Raw genomic sequence first — 26,186 nt, 5'->3', positions numbered from 1 at the left:
CTAAATATTGGAGTCCGTGGGTCGTACCGTGTCAAACTTGACCCTGAACTCCGTCCACACTCAGGAGTGGTGAAAGGATCCAGGTCCTGACCCCAGAAGGCAAAGAACTTCTCTATTCGGAGAGAACGCAGGCGTAGTACCCAGCGTTACGGATCCCATACTTCTGGCCCACTGACATCACCTCGTTGTAGACATGGAGCGCATACTGGAGGAGACGAGGAGAGAGGGGAGAGGGAGAGGAGGGAGAGAGAAGGGAGAGAGAGGGAGAGAGAGAGGAGAGAGGGGAGAGAGAGTGAGAGAGAGGGAGAGGAGAGGGGAGAGGAGAGAGGGAGAGAGAAGGGAGAGGGAGAGAGAGAGAGAGGGGTGGGGAGAGGGGAAGAGAGGAGGAGAGAGAGAGGAAAGAGAGGAGAGAGAGAGGGGGAGAGGGGAAAGAGAGGAGAGAGAGAGGAGAGGGAGAGGAAGAGAGGAGAGAGAGAGGGGGAGAGGGGAAAGAGAGGAGAGAGAGAGGAGAGAGGGAAAGAGAGGAGGGAGGGAGAGGAGGAGAGAGAGGAGGGGGGAGAGGGAGAGAGTAGAGAGGGGGGAGAGAGGAGAGGGGAGAGAGGAGAGGAGGGAGAGAGGGGAGAGGGGGAGAGGGGAGAGGAGGAGAGGAGAGAGAGAGGGGGAGAGAGGGAGAGAGAGAGGAGAGAGAGGGGGGAAGGGAGAGAGAGAGAGAGGGGGAGAGGGAGAGAGGAGAGAGGGGGAGAGAGGAGAGGGGAGGGGAGAGGGGGTGAGAGAGGGGAGAGGAGAGGGGTGAGAGAGAGAGAGAGAGAGAGAGGGGGAGAGGAGAGAGTGAGAGAGAGAGAGAGGGAGGAGGGAGAGAGTGAGAGAGAGAGAGAGAGGGAGAGAGAGAGAGAGAGAGAGAGAGGGGGAGAGAGAGAGGGGAGAGAGAGAGGGAGGAGGGGGAGAGGGGAGAGGAGGGAGAGAGAGAGGGAGAGAGGGAGAGGAGAGAGAGGAAGGAGAGCGAAGGGGAGAGAGAGAGGGAGGTGGGAGAGAGAAAGAGACAGAGAGAGAGAGGGCGTATCAATAACACTGTGTGATAACAAAATGTCCCATCAAACACACATCTTATTTTACTGATGAAGCACATACAGTATGTGATTGTGTTCAGACAAACCAGTAGTGTATAACTAGTAGTATATAACTAGTAGTATATAACTAGTAGTATATAACCAGTAGTATATATAGACTAGTAGTATATAACTAGTAGTATATAACCAGTAGTATATATAGACTAGTAGTATATAACTAGTAGTATATAACTAGTAGTGTATATAGACTAGTAGTATATAACTAGTAGTATATAACTAGTAGTATATAGACTAGTAGTATATATAGACTAGTATTATATAACTAGTAGTATATAACTAGTAGTATATAGACTAGTAGTATATAACCAGTAGTATATATAGACTAGTAGTATATAACTAGTAGTATATAACCAGTAGTATATAACCAGTAGTATATAACTAGTAGTATATATAGACTAGTAGTATATAACCAGTAGTGTATATAACCAGTAGTATATAACCAGTATTATATAACTAGTAGTATATATAGACTAGTAGTATATAACCAGTAGTGTATATAGACTAGTAGTATATAACTAGTAGTATATAACCAGTAGTGTATATAGACTAGTATTATATAACTAGTAGTATATATAGACTAGTAGTATATAACCAGTAGTGTATATAGACTAGTAGTATATAACTAGTAGTATATATAGACTAGTAGTATATAACCAGTAGTATATATAGACTAGTAGTATATAACCAGTAGTATATAGACTAGTAGTATATATAGACTAGTAGTATATAACCAGTAGTATATAACTAGTAGTATATATAGACTAGTAGTATATATAGACTAGTAGTATATAACCAGTAGTATATAACCAGTAGTATATAACTAGTAGTATATAACCAGTAGTATATAACCAGTAGTATATAGACTAGTAGTATATAACCAGTAGTATATAGACTAGTAGTATATAACCAGTAGTATATAGACTAGTAGTATATAACCAGTAGTGTATAACCAGTAGTGTATATAGACTAGTAGTATATAACCAGTAGTATATAGACTAGTAGTATATAACCAGTAGTGTATATAGACTAGTATTATATAACCAGTAGTATATAGACTAGTAGTATATAACCAGTAGTATATATAGACTAGTAGTATATAACCAGTAGTGTATAACCAGTAGTGTATATAGACTAGTATTATATAACCAGTAGTATATAACCAGTAGTATATAGACTAGTAGTATATAACCAGTAGTATATAACCAGTAGTATATAACCAGTAGTATATAGTAGTGTATATAGACTAGTAGTATATAACCAGTAGTGTATAACCAGTAGTATATAGTAGTGTATATAGACTAGTAGTATATAACCAGTAGTATATAACCAGTAGTATATAGTAGTGTATATAGACTAGTAGTATATAACTAGTAGTATATAACCAGTAGGGTATAACCAGTTGTGTATATAGACTAGTAGTATATAACCAGTAGTGTATAACCAGTAGTATATAACCAGTAGTGTATATAGACTAGTAGTATATAACCAGTAGTGTATAACCAGTAGTATATAGACTAGTAGTATATAACCAGTAGTATATATAGACTAGTAGTATATAACCAGTAGTATATATATACTAGTAGTATATAACCAGTAGTATATAACCAGTAGTATATAGTAGTGTATATAGACTAGTAGTATATAACCAGTAGTATATAACCAGTAGTGTATAACCAGTAGTGTATATAGACTAGTAGTATATAACCAGTAGTGTATAACCAGTAGTGTATATAGACTAGTAGTATATAACCAGTAGTATATAACCAGTAGTATATATAACCAGTAGTATATAACCAGTAGTATATAACCAGTAGTATATATAGACTAGTATTATATAACCAGTAGTGTATATAGACTAGTAGTATATAACCAGTAGTATATAACCAGTAGTATATATAGACTAGTAGTATATAACCAGTAGTATATATAGACTAGTAGTATATAACCAGTAGTATATAACCAGTAGTATATATAGACTAGTAGTATATAACCAGTAGTATATAACCAGTAGTATATATAGACTGGTAGTATATAACCAGTAGTATATAACCAGTAGTATATATAGACTAGTAGTATATAACCAGTAGTATATATAGACTAGTAGTATATAACCAGTAGTATATAACCAGTAGTATATATAGACTAGTAGTATATAACTAGTAGTATATAACCAGTAGTATATATAGACTAGTCGTATATAACCAGTAGTATATAACGTAGTATATAACCAGTAGTATATATAGACTAGTCGTATATAACCAGTAGTATATATAGACTAGTAGTATATAACCAGTAGTATATAACCAGTAGTATATATAGACTAGTAGTATATAACCAGTAGTATATATAGACTAGTAGTATATAACCAGTAGTATATAACCAGTAGTATATATAGACTAGTAGTATATAACCAGTAGTATATAACCAGTAGTATATAACCAGTAGTATATATAGACTGGTAGTATATAACCAGTAGTATATAACCAGTAGTATATATAGACTAGTAGTATATAACCAGTAGTATATATAGACTAGTAGTATATAACCAGTAGTATATAACCAGTAGTATATATAGACTAGTAGTATATAACCAGTAGTATATAACCAGTAGTATATAACCAGTAGTATATATAGACTAGTCGTATATAACCAGTAGTATATAACGTAGTATATAACCAGTAGTATATATAGACTAGTCGTATATAACCAGTAGTATATATAGACTAGTCGTATATAACCAGTAGTATATAACCAGTAGTATATATAACCAGTAGTATATAACCAGTAGTATATATAGACTAGTAGTATATAACCAGTAGTATATAACCAGTAGTATATATAGACTAGTAGTATATAACCAGTAGTATATATAGACTAGTAGTATATAACCAGTAGTATATAACCAGTAGTATATATAGACTAGTATTATATAACTAGTAGTATATAACCAGTAGTGTATAACCAGTAGTATATATAGACTAGTAGTATATAACCAGTAGTATATAACCAGTAGTATATATAGACTAGTAGTATATAACCAGTAGTATATATAGACGGTAGTATATAACCAGTAGTATATAACCAGTAGTATATAACCAGTAGTATATAACCAGTAGTATATATAGACTAGTAGTATATAACCAGTAGTATATATAGACTAGAAGTATATATAGACTAGTAGTATATAACCAGTAGTATATAACCAGTAGTATATATAGACTAGTAGTATATAACTAGTAGTATATAACTAGTAGTATATAACCAGTAGTATATATAGACTAGTCGTTATAACCAGTAGTATATAACTAGTAGTATATAACCAGTAGTATATATAGACTAGTCGTATATAACCAGTAGTATATAACCAGTAGTATATATAGACTAGTAGTATATAACCAGTAGTATATAGACTAGTAGTATATAACCAGTAGTATATATAGACTAGTCGTATATAACCAGTAGTATATAACCAGTAGTATATAACCAGTAGTATATAGAAAGTAGTGTATAACCAGTAGTGTATAGTAGTCTAGTAGTATATAGTAGACTAGTAGTATATAACCAGTAGTATATAACCAATAGTGTACGGTAGGCTAGTAGTATATAACTAGTAGTGTAGAGTAGACAAGTAGTATATAACTAGTAGTGTTGGGTAGACAAGTAGTATATAACCAGTAGCATATAACCAGTAGTGTATAGTAGACTAGTAGTATATAACCACTAGTATATAACCAGTAGTGTATAGTAGACAAGTAGTATATAATCAGTAGTATATAACCAGTAGTGTAGAGTAGACCAGTAGTATATAACCAGTAGTATATAACCAATAGTGTATAGTAGTCTAGTAGTATATAACCAGTAGTGTATAGTAGTCCAGTAGTATATAACTAGTAGTATATAACTAGTAGTGTATAATAGTCTAGTAGTATATAACCAGTAGTATATAACTAGTAGTGTATAGTAGTCTAGTAGTATATAACCAGTAGTATATAACTAGTAGTGTATAGTAGTCCAGTAGTATATAACCAGTAGTATATAACTAGTAGTGTATAGTAGTCCAGTAGTATATAACCAGTAGTATATAACTAGTAGTGTATAGTAGTCTAGTAGTATATAACCAGTTGTATTAAACCAGTAGTGTATAATAGACTAGTAGTGTTTAGTATATAGTATAGTGTATATCTCACCTCTATAGGTATGTAAAGCATGAAGCCCGGCTCTCCTGTATAGTATATAACCAGTAGTATATAGTAGTATATAACTAGTAGTATATAACCAGTAGTATATAGTAGTATATAACTAGTAGTATATAACCAGTAGTATATAGTATAGTGTATATCTCACCTCTATAGGTATGTAAAGCATGAAGCCCGGCTCTCCTGTATAGTATATAACCAGTAGTATATAGTAGTCTAGTAGTATATAACCAGTAGTATATAGTAGTATATAACCAGTAGTATATAGTATAGTGTGTATCTCACCTCTATAGGTATGTAAAGCATGAAGCCCGGCTCTCCTGTATAGTATATAACCAGTAGTATATAGTAGTATATAACTAGTAGTATATAACCAGTAGTATATAACTAGTAGTGTATAGTAGTCTAGTAGTATATAACCAGTAGTATATATAGACTAGTAGTATATAACCAGTAGTATATATAGACTAGTAGTATATAACCAGTAGTATATAACCAGTAGTATATATAGACTAGTAGTATATAACCAGTAGTATATAACCAGTAGTATATAACCAGTAGTATATATAGACTAGTCGTATATAACCAGTAGTATATAACGTAGTATATAACCAGTAGTATATATAGACTAGTCGTATATAACCAGTAGTATATATAGACTAGTCGTATATAACCAGTAGTATATATAGACTAGTCGTATATAACCAGTAGTATATAACCAGTAGTATATATAACCAGTAGTATATAACCAGTAGTATATATAGACTAGTAGTATATAACCAGTAGTATATAACCAGTAGTATATATAGACTAGTAGTATATAACCAGTAGTATATATAGACTAGTAGTATATAACCAGTAGTATATAACCAGTAGTATATATAGACTAGTATTATATAACTAGTATTATATAACTAGTAGTATATAACCAGTAGTGTATAACCAGTAGTATATATAGACTAGTAGTATATAACCAGTAGTATATAACCAGTAGTATATATAGACTAGTAGTATATAACCAGTAGTATATATAGACTGGTAGTATATAACCAGTAGTATATAACCAGTAGTATATAACCAGTAGTATATAACCAGTAGTATATATAGACTAGTAGTATATAACCAGTAGTATATATAGACTAGAAGTATATATAGACTAGTAGTATATAACCAGTAGTATATAACCAGTAGTATATATAGACTAGTAGTATATAACTAGTAGTATATAACTAGTAGTATATAACCAGTAGTATATATAGACTAGTCGTATATAACCAGTAGTATATAACTAGTAGTATATAACCAGTAGTATATATAGACTAGTCGTATATAACCAGTAGTATATAACCAGTAGTATATATAGACTAGTAGTATATAACCAGTAGTATATAGACTAGTAGTATATAACCAGTAGTATATATAGACTAGTCGTATATAACCAGTAGTATATAACCAGTAGTATATAACCAGTAGTATATAGAAAGTAGTGTATAACCAGTAGTGTATAGTAGTCTAGTAGTATATAGTAGACTAGTAGTATATAACCAGTAGTATATAACCAATAGTGTACGGTAGGCTAGTAGTATATAACTAGTAGTGTAGAGTAGACAAGTAGTATATAACTAGTAGTGTTGGGTAGACAAGTAGTATATAACCAGTAGCATATAACCAGTAGTGTATAGTAGACTAGTAGTATATAACCACTAGTATATAACCAGTAGTGTATAGTAGACAAGTAGTATATAATCAGTAGTATATAACCAGTAGTGTAGAGTAGACCAGTAGTATATAACCAGTAGTATATAACCAATAGTGTATAGTAGTCTAGTAGTATATAACCAGTAGTGTATAGTAGTCCAGTAGTATATAACTAGTAGTATATAACTAGTAGTGTATAATAGTCTAGTAGTATATAACCAGTAGTATATAACTAGTAGTGTATAGTAGTCTAGTAGTATATAACCAGTAGTATATAACAGACTAGTAGTATATAACCACTAGTATATAACCAGTAGTGTATAGTAGACAAGTAGTATATAATCAGTAGTATATAACCAGTAGTGTAGAGTAGACCAGTAGTATATAACCAGTAGTATATAACCAATAGTGTATAGTAGTCTAGTAGTATATAACCAGTAGTGTATAGTAGTCCAGTAGTATATAACTAGTAGTATATAACTAGTAGTGTATAATAGTCTAGTAGTATATAACCAGTAGTATATAACTAGTAGTGTATAGTAGTCTAGTAGTATATAACCAGTAGTATATAACTAGTAGTGTATAGTAGTCCAGTAGTATATAACCAGTAGTATATAACTAGTAGTGTATAGTAGTCCAGTAGTATATAACCAGTAGTATATAACTAGTAGTGTATAGTAGTCTAGTAGTATATAACCAGTTGTATTAAACCAGTAGTGTATAATAGACTAGTAGTGTTTAGTATATAGTATAGTGTATATCTCACCTCTATAGGTATGTAAAGCATGAAGCCCGGCTCTCCTGTATAGTATATAACCAGTAGTATATAGTAGTATATAACTAGTAGTATATAACCAGTAGTATATAGTAGTATATAACTAGTAGTATATAACCAGTAGTATATAGTATAGTGTATATCTCACCTCTATAGGTATGTAAAGCATGAAGCCCGGCTCTCCTGTATAGTATATAACCAGTAGTATATAGTAGTCTAGTAGTATATAACCAGTAGTATATAGTAGTATATAACCAGTAGTATATAGTATAGTGTGTATCTCACCTCTATAGGTATGTAAAGCATGAAGCCCGGCTCTCCTGTATAGTATATAACCAGTAGTATATAGTAGTATATAACTAGTAGTATATAACCAGTAGTATATAACTAGTAGTGTATAGTAGTCTAGTAGTATATAACCAGTAGTATTTAGTAGTATATAACTAGTAGTATATAACCAGTAGTATATAACTAGTAGTATATAACCAGTAGTATATAGTAGTCTAGTAGTATATAACCAGTAGTATATAGTAGTATATAACCAGTAGTATATAGTATAGTGTGTATCTCACCTCTATAGGTATGTAAAGCATGAAGCCCGGCTCTCCTGTATAGTATATAACCAGTAGTATATAGTAGTCTAGTAGTATATAACTAGTAGTATATAACCAGTAGTATATAACCAGTAGTATATAACCAGTAGTATATAGTAGTCTAGTAGTATATAACCAGTAGTATATAGTAGTATATAACTAGTAGTATATAACCAGTAGTATATAGTAGTCTAGTAGTATATAACCAGTAGTATATAGTAGTATATAACTAGTAGTATATAACCAGTAGTATATAGTAGTATATAACTAGTAGTATATAACCAGTAGTATATAGTATAGTGTATATCTCACCTCTATAGGTATGTAAAGCATGAAGCCCGGCTCTCCTGTATAGTATATAACCAGTAGTGTATAGTAGTCTAGTAGTATATAACCAGTAGTATATAGTAGTATATAACCAGTAGTATATAGTATAGTGTATATCTCACCTCTATAGGTATGTAAAGCATGAAGCCCGGCTCTCCTGTATGGGTCATACTCATTACTCGGATCCCATTGGCGTAGCCCACACTCATTTCCTGTTGACACACACCACAGGTCAGGACAACCTTCGGCCTTGTGATGAGCCACTTCACGGTAAACATGGCCGGGCGAAAGCCGGTTCCTCACCTTACAGAAGAGGGACGGGAAGTGTTCGGGAGTCATGGAGACATACGATAGTTCCCCTAGGACGTCCATCGCCCGCGGACCAATAAGATTCAGCGCTGTAGAAGGGAGGCCGGGGGTGAGGGTTCAGAACAGAAATGCATTGTGGGGAACTGAGGGGGAAGATCGAGGTTCTGCAGCGATAGTTCTCACCAGTGTACTTCCAGCTGACGTCCTCTAGGTGGAGCTGTGGGCCGTCGGGCATGTGCTTCTTCAACCACGACCAGCAGTGGACCTGCTGATCTGTAGGAGAGATGATGAAGAAGCTACAGAGACAGAGAGAGATGGAGAGAAAGGGAGAGAGAGAGGAGAGAAAGAGACAGACAGAGAGAGAGAAAAAGATGGAGAGAAAGGGAGAGATGGCGAGAGAGAGAGAGAAAGAGACAGAGAGAGAGAGAAAGATGGAGAGAAAGGAGAGATGGAGAGAGAGAAAGAAAGATAGAGAGAGAGAGAGAGAGAGAAAGATGGAGAGAAAGGGAGAGATGGCGAGAGAGAGAGAGAAAGAGACAGAGAGAGAGAGAAAGATGGAGAGAAAGGGAGAGATGGAGAGAGAGAGAAAGGGAGAGAGATAGAGAGAGAGAGAGAGAGAGAAAGATGGAGAGAAAGGGAGAGAGGAAAACATTTAGATGAGGAACTAACCCGGCGCTCCTATGTGACGCTCGTCCCTCAACAGACAGTGGAGACGAATGTGGAGCTGTCTGACATAAGACAAGGTGGTTCAGTCTCTATCCTGTTCATTTAGAGGACATTCACACGAGTTAGCCCCCAGGTGGAGTTATCCCCCAGGTGGAGTTAGCCCCCAGGTGGAGTTAGGCCCCCAGGTGGAGTTAGGCCCCCAGGTGGAGTTAGGCCCCCAGGTGGAGTTAGGCCCCCAGGTGGAGTTAGGCCCCCAGGTGGAGTTAGCCCCCAGGTGGAGTTAGCCCCCAGGTGGAGTTAGGCCCCCAGGTGGAGTTAGCCCCCAGGTGGAGTTAGCCCCCAGGTGGAGTTAGCCCCCAGGTGGAGTTTGCCCCCAGGTGGAGTTTGCCCCCAGGTGGAGTTATCCCCCAGGTGGAGTTAGCCCCCAGGTGGAGTTAGCCCCAGGTGGAGTTAGCCCCCAGGTGGAGTTAGCCCCAGGTGGAGTTAGCCCCCAGGTGGAGTTAGCCCCCAGGTGGAGTTAGCCCCCAGGTGGAGTTAGCCCCCAGGTGGAGTTTGCCCCCAGGTGGAGTTTGCCCCCAGGTGGAGTTTGCCCCCAGGTGGAGTTTGCCCCCAGGTGGAGTTATGAACAGCTGGCTAAGCTCTCACCTGTTCTTCTGGACTCTGACCACGCTGCAGTGGTTCTTCTTAATGGCTAAACTCTCACCTGTTCTTCTAATGGCTAAACTCTCACCTGTTCTTCTTAATGGCTAAACTCTCACCTGTTCTTCTTAATGGCTAAACTCTCACCTGTTCTTCTTAATGGCTAAACTCTCACCTGTTCTTCTTAAATGGCTAAACTCTCACCTGTTCTTCTTAATGGCTAAACTCTCACCTGTTCTTCTAATGGCTAAACTCTCACCTGTTCTTCTTAATGGCTAAACTCTCACCTGTTCTTCTTAATGGCTAAACTCTCACCTGTTCTTCTTAATGGTTAAACTCTCACCTGTTCTTCTAATGGCTAAACTCTCACCTGTTCTTCTTAATGGCTAAACTCTCACCTGTTCTTCTAATTGCTAAACTCTCACCTGTTCTTCTAATGGCTAAACTCTCACCTGTTCTTCTAATGGCTAAATCTCACCTGTTCTTCTTAATGGCTAAACTCTCACCTGTTCTTCTTAATGGCTAAACTCTCACCTGTTCTTCTTAATGGTTAAACTCTCACCTGTTCTTCTAATGGCTAAACTCTCACCTGTTCTTCTAATGGCTAAACTCTCACCTGTTCTTCTAAATGGCTAAACTCTCACCTGTTCTTCTAATGGCTAAACTCTCACCTGTTCTTCTAATGGCTAAACTCTCACCTGTTCTTCTTAATGGCTAAACTCTCACCTGTTCTTCTTAATGGCTAAACTCTCACCTGTTCTTCTTAATGGCTAAACTCTCACCTGTTCTTCTTATTGGCTAAACTCTCACCTGTTCTTCTTAATGGCTAAACTCTCACCTGTTCTTCTTAATGGCTAAACTCTCACCTGTTCTTCTTAATGGCTAAACTCTCACCTGTTCTTCTTAATGGCTAAACTCTCACCTGTTCTTCTTAATGGCTACACTCTCACCTGTTCTTCTTAATGGCTACACTCTCACCTGTTCTTCTAATGGCTAAACTCTCACCTGTTCTTCTTAATGGCTAAACTCTCACCTGTTCTTCTAATGGCTAAACTCTCACCTGTTCTTCTAATGGTTAAACTCTCTCCTGTTCTTATTAATGGTTAAACTCTCACCTGTTCTTCTAATGGCCAAACTCTCACCTGTTCTTCTAATGGCTAAACTCTCACCTGTTCTTCTAATGGCTAAACTCTCACCTGTTCTTCTTAATGGCTAAACTCTCACCTGTTCTTCTAATGGCTAAGCTCTCACCTGTTCTTCTTAATGGCTAAACTCTCACCTGTTCTTCTTAATGGCTAAGCTCTCACCTGTTCTTCTAATGGCTAAACTCTCACCTGTTCTTCTTAATGGCTAAGCTCTCACCTGTTCTTCTAATGGCTAAACTCTCACCTGTTCTTCTTAATGGCTAAGCTCTCACCTGTTCTTCTTGACTCTGACCACGCTGCAGTCGTTCTCATATCCGCCCCTCTCGTTCAGCATGCCCGTATGAACGATGTGACCCACTGGCACATCGAGGTCATTGGCACACAGGTGCTGCAGCAACGCCAACGCCTGGTCATCTGTAGACTGGCACAGAAAGAAAAGTAGTGACCGAGGGTGGTCTAACCATGAAGATAATGTAATTCACATTATAGCTGTGACCGAGGGTGGTCTAGTCAGAGATAATGTCATTCACATGATAGCTGTGACCGAGGGTGGTCTAACCATGGAGATAATGTCATTCACATGATAGCTGTGACCGAGGGTGGTCTAACCATGGAGATAATGTCATTCACATGATAGCTGTGACCGAGGGTGGTCTAACCATGGAGATAATGTCATTCACATGATAGCTGTGACCGAGGGTGGTCTAACCATGGAGATAATGTCATTCACATGATAGCTGTGACCTAGGGTGGTCTAACCATGGAGATAATGTCATTCACATGATAGCTGTGACCGAGGGTGGTCTAACCATGGAGATAATGTCATTCACATTATAGCTGTGACCGAGGGTGGTCTAGTCAGAGATAATGTCATTCACATTATAGCTGTGACCGAGGGTGGTCTAACCATGGAGATAATGTCATTCACATTATAGCTGTGACCTAGGGTGGTCTAACCATGGAGATAATGTAATTCACATTATAGCTGTGACCGAGGGTGGTCTAGTCAGAGATAATGTCATTCACATTATAGCTGTGACCGAGGGTGGTCTAACCATGGAGATAATGTCATTCACATTATAGCTGTGACCGAGGGTGGTCTAACCATGGAGATAATGTCATTCACATTATAGCTGTGACCGAGGGTGGTCTAGTCAGAGATAATGTCATTCACATTATAGCTGTGACCTAGGGTGGTCTAGTCAGAGATAATGTCATTCACATTATAGCTGTGACCTAGGGTGGTCTAGTCAGAGATAATGTCATTCACATTATAGCTGTGACCTAGGGTGGTCCAGCCATAGAGATAACATTCCTTTTTCTATTTCATTCTGTGGGTCCAGGGGTCAGATGATATCTCACTTCCCCTCCTCTCCCTTCCCTCTCCTTTCCAGGGGTCAGCCACCTACAGCTTCCATCATAGGAGGAAGTTGATATCTCACTTCCCCTCCTCTCCCTTCCCTCTCCTTTCCAGGGGTCAGCCACCTACAGCTTCCATCATAAGAGGAAGTTGATACCTCACTTCCCCTCCTCTCCCTCCATCTAGGAGGAAGTTGATACCTCACTTCCCCTCCTCTCCCTCTCCTTTCCAGGGGTCAGCCACCTACAGCTTCCATCATAGGAGGAAGTTGATACCTCACTTCCCCTCCTCTCCTCTCCTTTCCAGGGGTCAGCCACCTACAGCTTCCATCATAGGAGGAAGTTGATACCTCACTTCCCCTCCTCTACCTCTCCTCTCCAGGGGTCAGCCACCTACAGCTTCCATCATAGGAGGAAGTTGATACCTCACTTCCCCTCCTCTCCTTTCCAGGGGTCAGCCACCTACAGCTTCCATCATAGGAGGAAGTTGATACCTCACTTCCTCTCCCTCTCCTTTCTCACTCACAGTGAGCTCAAACTTGGTGAAGGAGGACATGTCGATGACACAGACGGCCTCCTTGCAGCATTTCACCTCCGCCCCCACGATGTCAAACCAGTCAGGCTTATAGAACGTCTTACTGGCATCCAGGGACAGCAGGTCTGAGAACAGATGATAGAACTGGTTAACTAAACAGACACAGAGCTAAGAGACAGCAGGTCTGAGAACAGATGATAGAACTGTTTAACTAAACAGACAGACACAGAGCTAAGAGACAGCAGGTCTGAGAACAGAGGAACATGGTTTAGCTCTGATAGACAGAAGCATTGGGAAATTGTGGTGTGTGTGTGTGTGTGTGTGTGGTGTGGGGTGGGGTGTGTGTGTGGTGTGGGGTGTGTGTGGTCTGCCTCACCCTTCCCTGCAGGGATGAAGTACTTGGCCCTCTCAAAGCCGTGTTTCTCCATCCATCTGGCTCCCTGTGGGGGGTGTGTGTGGTGTGGTGTGTGTGTGGTCTGCCTCACCCTTCCCTGCAGGGATGAAGTACTTGGCCCTCTCAAAGCCGTGTTTCTCCATCCATCTGGCTCCCTGGGTGTCCAGACGGTCGTACAGGGGAGAAGTCCTCAGCTGCCGGCCCGTCTGGAAGTCCCAACGGGGAACCTTTAGGTTATACAGCAGGGCTGGTGAGAGACAGACCGTCAGACACCGAGAGAGAGAGAGAGACAGAGACAGAAACCGAGAGAGAGACAGACAGACAGAAACCGAGAGAGAAGAAAGAAAGAGAGGGGGACAGTCGGGCAGACACAGAGAGAGGGGGAAAGTCGGGCAGGGACAGTCGGGCAGAGAGAGAGGGACAGTCGGGCAGAGAGAGAGGGACAGTCGGGCAGAGAGAGAGGGACAGTCGGGCAGAGAGAGAGGGACAGTCGGGCAGAGAGGGGGACAGTCGGGCAGAGAGAGAGGGACAGTCGGGCAGAGAGAGAGGGACAGTCGGGCAGAGAGAGAGGGACAGTCGGGCAGAGAGAGAGGGACAGTCGGGCAGAGAGAGAGGGACAGTCGGGCAGAGAGGGGGACAGTCGGGCAGAGAGGGGGACAGTCGGGCAGAGAGGGGGACAGTCGGGCAGAGAGAGAGGGACAGTCGGGCAGAGAGAGAGGGACAGTCGGGCAGAGAGAGAGGGACAGTCGGGCAGAGAGAGAGGGACAGTCGGGCAGAGAGAGAGGGACAGTCGGGCAGAGAGAGAGGGACAGTCGGGCAGAGAGAGAGGGACAGTCGGGCAGAGAGAGAGGGACAGTCAGGCAGAGAGAGAGGGACAGTCAGGCAGAGAGAGAGGGACAGTCAGGCAGAGAGAGAGGGACAGTCAGGCAGAGAGAGAGGGACAGTCAGGCAGAGAGAGAGGGACAGTCAGGCAGAGAGAGGGGGACAGTCAGGCAGACATTACTAACAGGGAGTGTGATTGTGTTTGCTCTGGTCAGGACTCACGCATGACCTCCATGACCCTGTGTCGGAGGAAGGTTCGGCTGCTCTGAAGGTTGCCGAAGCGTTTTATGTCCAGGGGCCAGACGTTAGCCGTGGGGTAACCATACGTCATCCACTCTGCCAGGTACCTGACGACAGAACACACTGCTTTAACCCTGACCTCTAACCTCTAACCTCTAACCCTGACAGACGGGACAACTGTAACCTCTAACCCTGACAGACGGGACAGTGGTAACCTCTAACCTCTAACCCTGACAGACAGGACAGTGGTAACCTCTAACCCTGACAGACAGGACAGTGGTAACCTCTAACCCTGACAGACGGGACAGTGGTAACCTCTAACCCTGACAGACGGGACAGTGGTAACCTCTAACCCTGACAGACAGGACAGTGGTAACCTCTAACCTCTAACCCTGACAGACAGGACAGTGGTAACCTCTAACCTCTAACCCTGACAGACGGGACAGTGGTAACCTCTAACCCAGACAGACAGGACAGCGGTAACCTCTAACCCTGACAGACAGGACAGTGGTAACCTCTAACCTCTAACCCTGACAGACGGGACAGTGGTAACCTCTAACCCTGACAGACGGGACAGTGGTAACCTCTAACCCTGACAGACGGGACAGTGGTAACCTCTAACCCTGACAGACGGGACAGTGGTAACCTCTAACCCTGACAGACGGGACAGTGGTAACCTCTAACCCTGACAGACGGGACAGTGGTAACCTCTAACCCTGACAGACGGGACAGTGGTAACCTCTAACCCTGACAGACAGGACAGTGGTAACCTCTAACCTCTAACCCTGACAGACAGGACAGTGGTAACCTCTAACCCTGACAGACGGGACAGTGGTAACCTCTAACCCTGACAGACGGGACAGTGGTAACCTCTAACCCAGACAGGACAGTGGTAACCTCTAACCCTGACAGACAGGACAGTGGTAACCTCTAACACTGACAGACAGGACAGTGGTAACCTCTAACCCTGACAGACAGGACAGTGGTAACCTCTAACACTGACAGACAGGACAGTGGTAACCTCTAACCCTGACAGACGGGACAGTGGTAACCTATAACCCAGACAGGACAGTGGTAACCTCTAACCTGACAGACGGGACAGTGGTAACCTCTAACCCTGACAGACGGGACAGTGGTAACCTCTAACCCTGACAGACGGGACAGTGGTAACCTCTAACCCTGACAGACGGGACAGTGGTAACCTCTAACCCTGACAGACGGGACAGTGGTAACCTCTAACCCTGACAGACGGGACAGTGGTAACCTCTAACCCTGACAGACGGGACAGTGGTAACCTCTAACCTCTAACCCTGACAGACAGGACAGTGGTAACCTCTAACCCAGACAGACGGGACAGTGGTAACCTATAACCCAGACAGGACAGTGGTAACCTCTAACCCTGACAGACAGGACAGTGGTAACCTCTAACCCTGACAGACAGGACAGTGGTAACCTCTAACCCTGACAGACGGGACAGTGGTAACCTCTAACCCTGACAGACGGGACAGTGGTAACCTCTAACCCTGACAGACGGGACAGTGGTAACCTCTAACCCTGACAGACGGGACAGTGGTAACCTCTAACCCTGACAGACGGGACAGTGGTAACCTCTAACCCTGACAGACGGGACAGTGGTAACCTCTAACCTCTAACCCTGACAGACAGGACAGTGGTAACCTCTAACCCAGACAGGACAGTGGTAACCTCTAACCCAGACAGGACAGTGGTAACCTCTAACCCAGACAGGACAGTGGTAACCTCTAACCCAGACAGGACAGTGGTAACCTCTAACCTTTAACCCTGACAGACAGGACAGAGGTAACCTCTAACCCTGACAGACAGGACAGTGGTAACCTCTAACCCTGACAGACGGGACAGTGGTAACCTCTAACCCTGACAGACGGGACAGTGGTAACCTCTAACCCTGACAGACGGGACAGTGGTAACCTCTAACCCTGACAGACGGGACAGTGGTAACCTCTAACCCTGACAGACGGGACAGTGGTAACCTCTAACCCTGACAGACGGGACAGTGGTAACCTCTAACCCTGACAGACGGGACAGTGGTAACCTCTAACCCTGACAGACGGGACAGTGGTAACCTCTAACCCTGACAGACAGGACAGTGGTAACCTCTAACCTCTAACCCTGACAGACGGGACAGTGGTAACCTCTAACCCTGACAGACGGGACAGTGGTAACCTCTAACCCTGACAGACGGGACAGTGGTAACCTCTAACCCAGACAGGACAGTGGTAACCTCTAACCCTGACAGACAGGACAGTGGTAACCTCTAACACTGACAGACAGGACAGTGGTAACCTCTAACCCTGACAGACAGGACAGTGGTAACCTCTAACACTGACAGACAGGACAGTGGTAACCTCTAACCCTGACAGACGGGACAGTGGTAACCTATAACCCAGACAGGACAGTGGTAACCTCTAACCCTGACAGACGGGACAGTGGTAACCTCTAACCCTGACAGACGGGACAGTGGTAACCTCTAACCCTGACAGACGGGACAGTGGTAACCTCTAACCCTGACAGACGGGACAGTGGTAACCTCTAACCCTGACAGACGGGACAGTGGTAACCTCTAACCCTGACAGACGGGACAGTGGTAACCTCTAACCTCTAACCCTGACAGACAGGACAGTGGTAACCTCTAACCCAGACAGACGGGACAGTGGTAACCTATAACCCAGACAGGACAGTGGTAACCTCTAACCCTGACAGACAGGACAGTGGTAACCTCTAACCCTGACAGACAGGACAGTGGTAACCTCTAACCCTGACAGACGGGACAGTGGTAACCTCTAACCCTGACAGACGGGACAGTGGTAACCTCTAACCCCTGACAGACGGGACAGTGGTAACCTCTAACCCTGACAGACGGGACAGTGGTAACCTCTAACCCTGACAGACGGGACAGTGGTAACCTCTAACCCTGACAGACGGGACAGTGGTAACCTCTAACCTCTAACCCTGACAGACAGGACAGTGGTAACCTCTAACCTGACAGACGGGACAGTGGTAACCTCTAACCCTGACAGACGGACAGTGGTAACCTCTAACCCTGACAGACGGGACAGTGGTAACCTCTAACCCTGACAGACGGGACAGTGGTAACCTCTAACCCTGACAGACGGGGACAGTGGTAACCTCTAACCCTGACAGACGGGACAGTGGTAACCTCTAACCCTGACAGACGGGACAGTGGTAACCTCTAACCCTGACAGACGGGACAGTGGTAACCTCTAACCCTGACAGACGGGACAGTGGTAACCTCTAACCCTGACAGACGGGACAGTGGTAACCTCTAACCCTGACAGACGGGACAGTGGTAACCTCTAACCCTGACAGACGGGACAGTGGTAACCTCTAACCCTGACAGACGGGACAGTGGTAACCTCTAACCCTGACAGACGGGACAGTGGTAACCTCTAACCCTGACAGACGGGACAGTGGTAACCTCTAACCCTGACAGACAGGACAGTGGTAACCTCTAACCCTGACAGACAGGACAGTGGTAACCTCTAACCTCTAACCCTGACAGACGGGACAGTGGTAACCTCTAACCCTGACAGACAGGACAGTGGTAACCTCTAACCCTGACAGACAGGACAGTGGTAACCTCTAACCCTGACAGACAGGACAGCGGTAACCTCTAACCCTGACAGACAGGACAGCGGTAACCTCTAACCCTGACAGACAGGACAGCGGTAACCTCTAACCTCTAACCCTGACAGACGGGACAGTGGTAACCTCTAACCCTGACAGACAGCACAGTGGTAACCTCTAACCCTGACAGACAGGACAGTGGTAACCTCTAACCCTGACAGACGGGACAGTGGTAACCTCTAACCCTGACAGACGGGACAGTGGTAACCTCTAACCCTGACAGACGGGACAGTGGTAACCTCTAACCCTGACAGACGGGACAGTGGTAACCTCTAACCCTGACAGACGGGACAGTGGTAACCTCTAACCCTGACAGACGGGACAGTGGTAACCTCTAACCCTGACAGACGGGACAGTGGTAACCTCTAACCCTGACAGACGGGACAGTGGTAACCTCTAACCCTGACAGACGGGACAGTGGTAACCTCTAACCCTGACAGACGGGACAGTGGTAACCTCTAACCCTGACAGACGGGACAGTGGTAACCTCTAACCCTGACAGACGGGACAGTGGTAACCTCTAACCCTGACAGACGGGACAGTGGTAACCTCTAACCCTGACAGACGGGACAGTGGTAACCTCTAACCCTGACAGACGGGACAGTGGTAACCTCTAACCCTGACAGACGGGACAGTGGTAACCTCTAACCCTGACAGACGGGACAGTGGTAACCTCTAACCCTGACAGACGGGACAGTGGTAACCTCTAACCCTGACAGACGGGACAGTGGTAACCTCTAACCTCTAACCCAGACAGGACAGTGGTAACCTCTAACCCTGACAGACGGGACAGTGGTAACCTCTAACCCTGACAGACAGGACAGTGGTAACCTCTAACCCTGACAGACAGGACAGTGGTAACCTCTAACCCTGACAGACAGGACAGTGGTAACCTCTAACCCTGACAGACAGGACAGTGGAAACCTCTAACCCTGACAGACAGGACAGTGGTAACCTCTAACCCTGACAGACAGGACAGTGGTAACCTCTAACCCTGACAGACAGGACAGTGGTAACCTCTAACCCTGACAGACAGGACAGTGGTAACCTCTAACCCTGACAGACAGGACAGTGGAAACCTCTAACCCTGACAGACAGGACAGTGGAAACCTCTAACCCTGACAGACAGGACAGTGGTAACCTCTAACCCTGACAGACAGGACAGTGGTAACCTCTAACCCTGACAGACGGGACAGTGGTAACCTCTAACCTCTAACCCAGACAGGACAGTGGTAACCTCTAACCCTGACAGACGGGACAGTGGTAACCTCTAACCCTGACAGACGGGACAGTGGTAACCTCTAACCCTGACAGACGGGACAGTGGTAACCTCTAACCCTGACAGACGGGACAGTGGTAACCTCTAACCTCTAACCCTGACAGACAGGACAGTGGTAACCTCTAACCCAGACAGGACAGTGGTAACCTCTAACCCAGACAGGACAGTGGTAACCTCTAACCCAGACAGGACAGTGGTAACCTCTAACCCAGACAGGACAGTGGTAACCTCTAACCCAGACAGGACAGTGGTAACCTCTAACCCAGACAGGACAGTGGTAACCTCTAACCCAGACAGGACAGTGGTAACCTCTAACCTTTAACCCTGACAGACAGGACAGTGGTAACCTCTAACCCTGACAGACAGGACAGTGGTAACCTCTAACCCTGACAGACAGGACAGTGGTAACCTCTAACCCTGACAGACAGGACAGTGGTAACCTCTAACCCTGACAGACAGGACAGTGGTAACCTCTAACCCTGACAGACAGGACAGTGGTAACCTCTAACCCTGACAGACAGGACAGTGGTAACCTCTAACCCTGACAGACAGGACAGTGGTAACCTCTAACCCTGACAGACAGGACAGTGGTAACCTCTAACGCTGACAGACAGGACAGTGGTAACCTCTAACCCTGACAGACAGGACAGTGGTAACCTCTAACACTGACAGACAGGACAGTGGTAACCTCTAACCCTGACAGACAGGACAGTGGTAACCTCTAACCCTGACAGACAGGACAGTGGTAACCTCTAACCCTGACAGACAGGACAGTGGTAACCTCTAACCCTGACAGACAGGACAGTGGTAACCTCTAACCTCTAACCCAGACAGGACAGTGGTAACCTCTAACCCTGACAGACAGGACAGTGGTAACCTCTAACCTCTAACCCTGACAGACAGGACAGTGGTAACCTCTAACCCTGATAGACAGGACAGTGGTAACCTCTAACCCTGACAGACGGGACAGTGGTAACCTCTAACCCTGACAGACGGGACAGTGGTAACCTCTAACCCTGACAGACGGGACAGTGGTAACCTCTAACCCTGACAGACGGGACAGCGGTAACCTCTAACCCTGACAGACGGGACAGCGGTAACCTCTAACCCTGACAGACGGGACAGCGGTAACCTCTAACCCTGACAGACGGGACACTGGTAACCTCTAACCCTGACAGACGGGACAGTGGTAACCTCTAACCCTGACAGACGGGACAGTGGTAACCTCTAACCCTGACAGACGGGACAGTGGTAACCTCTAACCCTGACAGACGGGACAGTGGTAACCTCTAACCCTGACAGACGGGACAGTGGTAACCTCTAACCCTGACAGACGGGACAGTGGTAACCTCTAACCCTGACAGACGGGACAGTGGTAACCTCTAACCCTGACAGACGGGACAGTGGTAACCTCTAACCCTGACAGACGGGACAGTGGTAACCTCTAACCTCTAACCCTGACAGACGGGACAGTGGTAACCCCTAACCCAGACAGACGGGACAGTGGTAACCTATAACCCAGACAGGACAGTGGTAACCTCTAACCCTGACAGACAGGACAGTGGTAACCTCTAACCCTGACAGACGGGACAGTGGTAACCTCTAACCCTGACAGACGGGACAGTGGTAACCTCTAACCCTGACAGACAGGACAGTGGTAACCTCTAACCCTGACAGACGGGACAGTGGTAACCTCTAACCCTGACAGACGGGACAGTGGTAACCTCTAACCCTGACAGACGGGACAGTGGTAACCTCTAACCCTGACAGACGGGACAGTGGTAACCTCTAACCCTGACAGACGGGACAGTGGTAACCTCTAACCCTGACAGACGGGACAGTGGTAACCTCTAACCTCTAACCCTGACAGACAGGACAGTGGTAACCTCTAACCCAGACAGGACAGTGGTAACCTCTAACCCAGACAGGACAGTGGTAACCTCTAACCCAGACAGGACAGTGGTAACCTCTAACCTTTAACCCTGACAGACAGGACAGAGGTAACCTCTAACCCTGACAGACAGGACAGTGGTAAACTCTAACCCTGACAGACAGGACAGTGGTAACCTCTAACCCTGACAGACAGGACAGTGGTAACCTCTAACCCTGACAGACAGGACAGTGGTAACCTCTAACCCTGACAGACAGGACAGTGGTAACCTCTAACCCTGACAGACAGGACAGTGGTAACCTCTAACCCTGACAGACAGGACAGTGGTAACCTCTAACCCTGACAGACAGGACAGTGGTAACCTCTAACCCTGACAGACAGGACAGTGGTAACCTCTAACCCTGACAGACAGGACAGTGGTAACCTCTAACCCTGACAGACAGGACAGTGGTAACCTCTAACCCTGACAGACGGGACAGTGGTAACCTCTAACCTCTAACCCTGACAGACGGGACAGTGGTAACCTCTAACCCTGACAGACGGGACAGTGGTAACCTCTAACCCTGACAGACGGGACAGTGGTAACCTCTAACCCTGACAGACGGGACAGTGGTAACCTCTAACCCTGACAGACGGGACAGTGGTAACCTCTAACCCTGACAGACGGGACAGTGGTAACCTCTAACCCTGACAGACGGGACAGTGGTAACCTCTAACCCTGACAGACGGGACAGTGGTAACCTCTAACCCTGACAGACGGGACAGTGGTAACCTCTAACCCTGACAGACGGGACAGTGGTAACCTCTAACCCTGACAGACGGGACAGTGGTAACCTCTAACCCTGACAGACGGGACAGTGGTAACCTCTAACCCTGACAGACGGGACAGTGGTAACCTCTAACCCTGACAGACGGGACAGTGGTAACCTCTAACCCTGACAGACGGGACAGTGGTAACCTCTAACCCTGACAGACGGGACAGTGGTAACCTCTAACCCTGACAGACGGGACAGTGGTAACCTCTAACCCTGACAGACGGGACAGTGGTAACCTCTAACCTCTAACCCTGACAGACGGGACAGTGGTAACCTCTAACCCTGACAGACAGGACAGCGGTAACCTCTAACCCTGACAGACAGGACAGCGGTAACCTCTAACCCTGACAGACAGGACAGCGGTAACCTCTAACCCTGACAGACAGGACAGCGGTAACCTCTAACCCTGACAGACAGGACAGTGGTAACCTCTAACCCTGACAGACGGGACAGTGGTAACCTCTAACCCTGACAGACGGGACAGTGGTAACCTCTAACCCTGACAGACGGGACAGTGGTAACCTCTAACCCTGACAGACGGGACAGTGGTAACCTCTAACCCTGACAGACGGGACAGTGGTAACCTCTAACCCTGACAGACGGGACAGTGGTAACCTCTAACCCTGACAGACGGGACAGTGATAACCTCTAACCCTGACAGACGGGACAGTGGTAACCTCTAACCCTGACAGACGGGACAGTGGTAACCTCTAACCCAGACAGGACAGTGGTAACCTCTAACCCAGACAGGACAGTGGTAACCTCTAACCCAGACAGGACAGTGGTAACCTCTAACCCAGACAGGACAGTGGTAACCTCTAACCCAGACAGGACAGTGGTAACCTCTAACCCAGACAGGACAGTGGTAACCTCTAGCCCAGACAGGACAGTGGTAACCTCTAACCCAGACAGGACAGTGGTAACCTCTAACCCTGACAGACAGGACAGTGGTAACCTCTAACCCTGACAGACAGGACAGTGGTAACCTCTAACCCTGACAGACAGGACAGTGGTAACCTCTAACCCTGACAGACAGGACAGTGGTAACCTCTAACCTGACAGACAGGACAGTGGTAACCTCTAACCCTGACAGACAGGACAGTGGTAACCTCTAACCCTGACAGACAGGACAGTGGTAACCTCTAACCCTGACAGACAGGACAGTGGTAACCTCTAACCCTGACAGACAGGACAGTGGTAACCTCTAACCTGACAGACAGGACAGTGGTAACCTCTAACCCTGACAGACAGGACAGTGGTAACCTCTAACCCTGACAGACAGGACAGTGGTAACCTCTAACCCTGACAGACAGGACAGTGGTAACCTCTAACCCTGACAGACAGGACAGTGGTAACCTCTAACCCTGACAGACAGGACAGTGGTAACCTCTAACCCTGACAGACAGGACAGTGGTAACCTCTAACCTCTAACCCAGACAGGACAGTGGTAACCTCTAACCCTGACAGACAGGACAGTGGTAACCTCTAACCCTGACAGACAGGACAGTGGTAACCTCTAACCTCTAACCCAGACAGGACAGTGGTAACCTCTAACCCTGACAGACAGGACAGTGGTAACCTCTAACCTCTAACCCTGACAGACAGGACAGTGGTAACCTCTAACCCTGATAGACAGGACAGTGGTAACCTCTAACCCTGACAGACAGGACAGTGGTAACCTCTAACCTCTAACCCTGACAGACAGGACAGTGGTAACCTCTAACCCTGACAGACGGGACAGTGGTAACCTCTAACCCTGACAGACGGGACAGTGGTAACCTCTAACCCTGACAGACGGGACAGTGGTAACCTCTAACCCTGACAGACGGGACAGTGGTAACCTCTAACCCTGACAGACGGGACAGTGGTAACCTCTAACCCTGACAGACGGGACAGTGGTAACCTCTAACCCTGACAGACGGGACAGTGGTAACCTCTAACCCTGACAGACGGGACAGTGGTAACCTCTAACCCTGACAGACGGGACAGTGGTAACCTCTAACCTGACAGACGGGACAGTGGTAACCTCTAACCCTGACAGACGGGACAGTGGTAACCTCTAACCCTGACAGACGGGACAGTGGTAACCTCTAACCCTGACAGACGGGACAGTGGTAACCTCTAACCCTGACAGACGGGACAGTGGTAACCTCTAACCCTGACAGACGGGACAGTGGTAACCTCTAACCTCTAACCCTGACAGACAGGACAGTGGTAACCTCTAACCCTGACAGACGGGACAGTGGTAACCTCTAACCCTGACAGACGGGACAGCGGTAACCTCTAACCCTGACAGACGGGACAGCGGTAACCTCTAACCCTGACAGACGGGACAGTGGTAACCTCTAACCCTGACAGACGGGACAGTGGTAACCTCTAACCCTGACAGACGGGACAGTGGTAACCTCTAACCCTGACAGACGGGACAGTGGTAACCTCTAACCCTGACAGACGGGACAGTGGTAACCTCTAACCCTGACAGACGGGACAGTGGTAACCTCTAACCTCTAACCCAGACAGGACAGTGGTAACCTCTAACCCTGACAGACGGGACAGTGGTAACCTCTAACCCTGACAGACGGGACAGTGGTAACCTCTAACCCTGACAGACGGGACAGTGGTAACCTCTAACCCTGACAGACGGGACAGTGGTAACCTCTAACCCTGACAGACGGGACAGTGGAAACCTCTAACCCTGACAGACGGGACAGTGGTAACCTCTAACCCTGACAGACGGGACAGTGGTAACCTCTAACCCTGACAGACGGGACAGTGGTAACCTCTAACCCTGACAGACGGGACAGTGGTAACCTCTAACCCTGACAGACGGGACAGTGGTAACCTCTAACCTGACAGACGGGACAGTGGTAACCTCTAACCCTGACAGACGGGACAGTGGTAACCTCTAACCTGACAGACGGGACAGTGGTAACCTCTAACCCTGACAGACGGGACAGTGGTAACCTCTAACCTGACAGACGGGACAGTGGTAACCTCTAACCCTGACAGACGGGACAGTGGTAACCTCTAACCCTGACAGACGGGACAGTGGTAACCTCTAACCCTGACAGACGGGACAGTGGTAACCTCTAACCCTGACAGACAGGACAGTGGTAACCTCTAACCTCTAACCCTGACAGACAGGACAGCGGTAACCTCTAACCCTGACAGACAGGACAGCGGTAACCTCTAACCCTGACAGACAGGACAGCGGTAACCTCTAACCCTGACAGACAGGACAGTGGTAACCTCTAACCCTGACAGACAGGACAGTGGTAACCTCTAACCCTGACAGACAGGACAGTGGTAACCTCTAACCCTGACAGACAGGACAGTGGTAACCTCTAACCCTGACAGACAGGACAGTGGAGTGATAAGTATGTAAATCAATCATCAAACATTACTCCACTCCTACATGAACCAGATTAGGGTGGTCACGATATGACGTGACCCAGATTAGTGTGGTCACGATACTACATGAACCACATTAGGGTTGTCACGATACGACGTGACCCAGATTAGGGTGGTCGCGATACGACGTGACCCAGATTAGGGTGGTCGCGATACGACGTGACCCAGATTAGGGTGGTCGCGATACGACGTGACCCAGATTAGGGTGGTCGCGATACTACATGACCCAGATTAGGGTGGTCGCGATACTACATGACCCAGATTAGGGTGGTCGCGATACG

At 45.4% G+C, this 26,186-nt stretch overlaps 1 protein-coding gene across 1 annotated transcript in view; it reads right to left on the bottom strand.

Moving 5' to 3' along the window:
* The window catches only part of LOC135559605 (pyruvate dehydrogenase phosphatase regulatory subunit, mitochondrial-like), a 55,776-nt gene that overhangs the window by 2,896 nt on the left and 26,694 nt on the right, over positions 1–26,186 (bottom strand). Inside the window, 10 exon segments of the mRNA XM_065012515.1 lie at positions 28–53; positions 56–133; positions 136–205; positions 8,839–8,928; positions 9,020–9,114; positions 9,209–9,321; positions 11,748–11,896; positions 13,361–13,494; positions 13,855–14,010; positions 14,808–14,932. Coding sequence (XP_064868587.1) covers positions 28–53; positions 56–133; positions 136–205; positions 8,839–8,928; positions 9,020–9,114; positions 9,209–9,321; positions 11,748–11,896; positions 13,361–13,494; positions 13,855–14,010; positions 14,808–14,932 — 1,036 coding nt within the window.

This window comes from Oncorhynchus nerka, linkage group LG27, assembly GCF_034236695.1.
Source record: "Oncorhynchus nerka isolate Pitt River linkage group LG27, Oner_Uvic_2.0, whole genome shotgun sequence".
Lineage (NCBI taxonomy): Eukaryota > Metazoa > Chordata > Actinopteri > Salmoniformes > Salmonidae > Oncorhynchus > Oncorhynchus nerka.
This window is presented reverse-complemented; position numbering and strand designations above follow the sequence as displayed.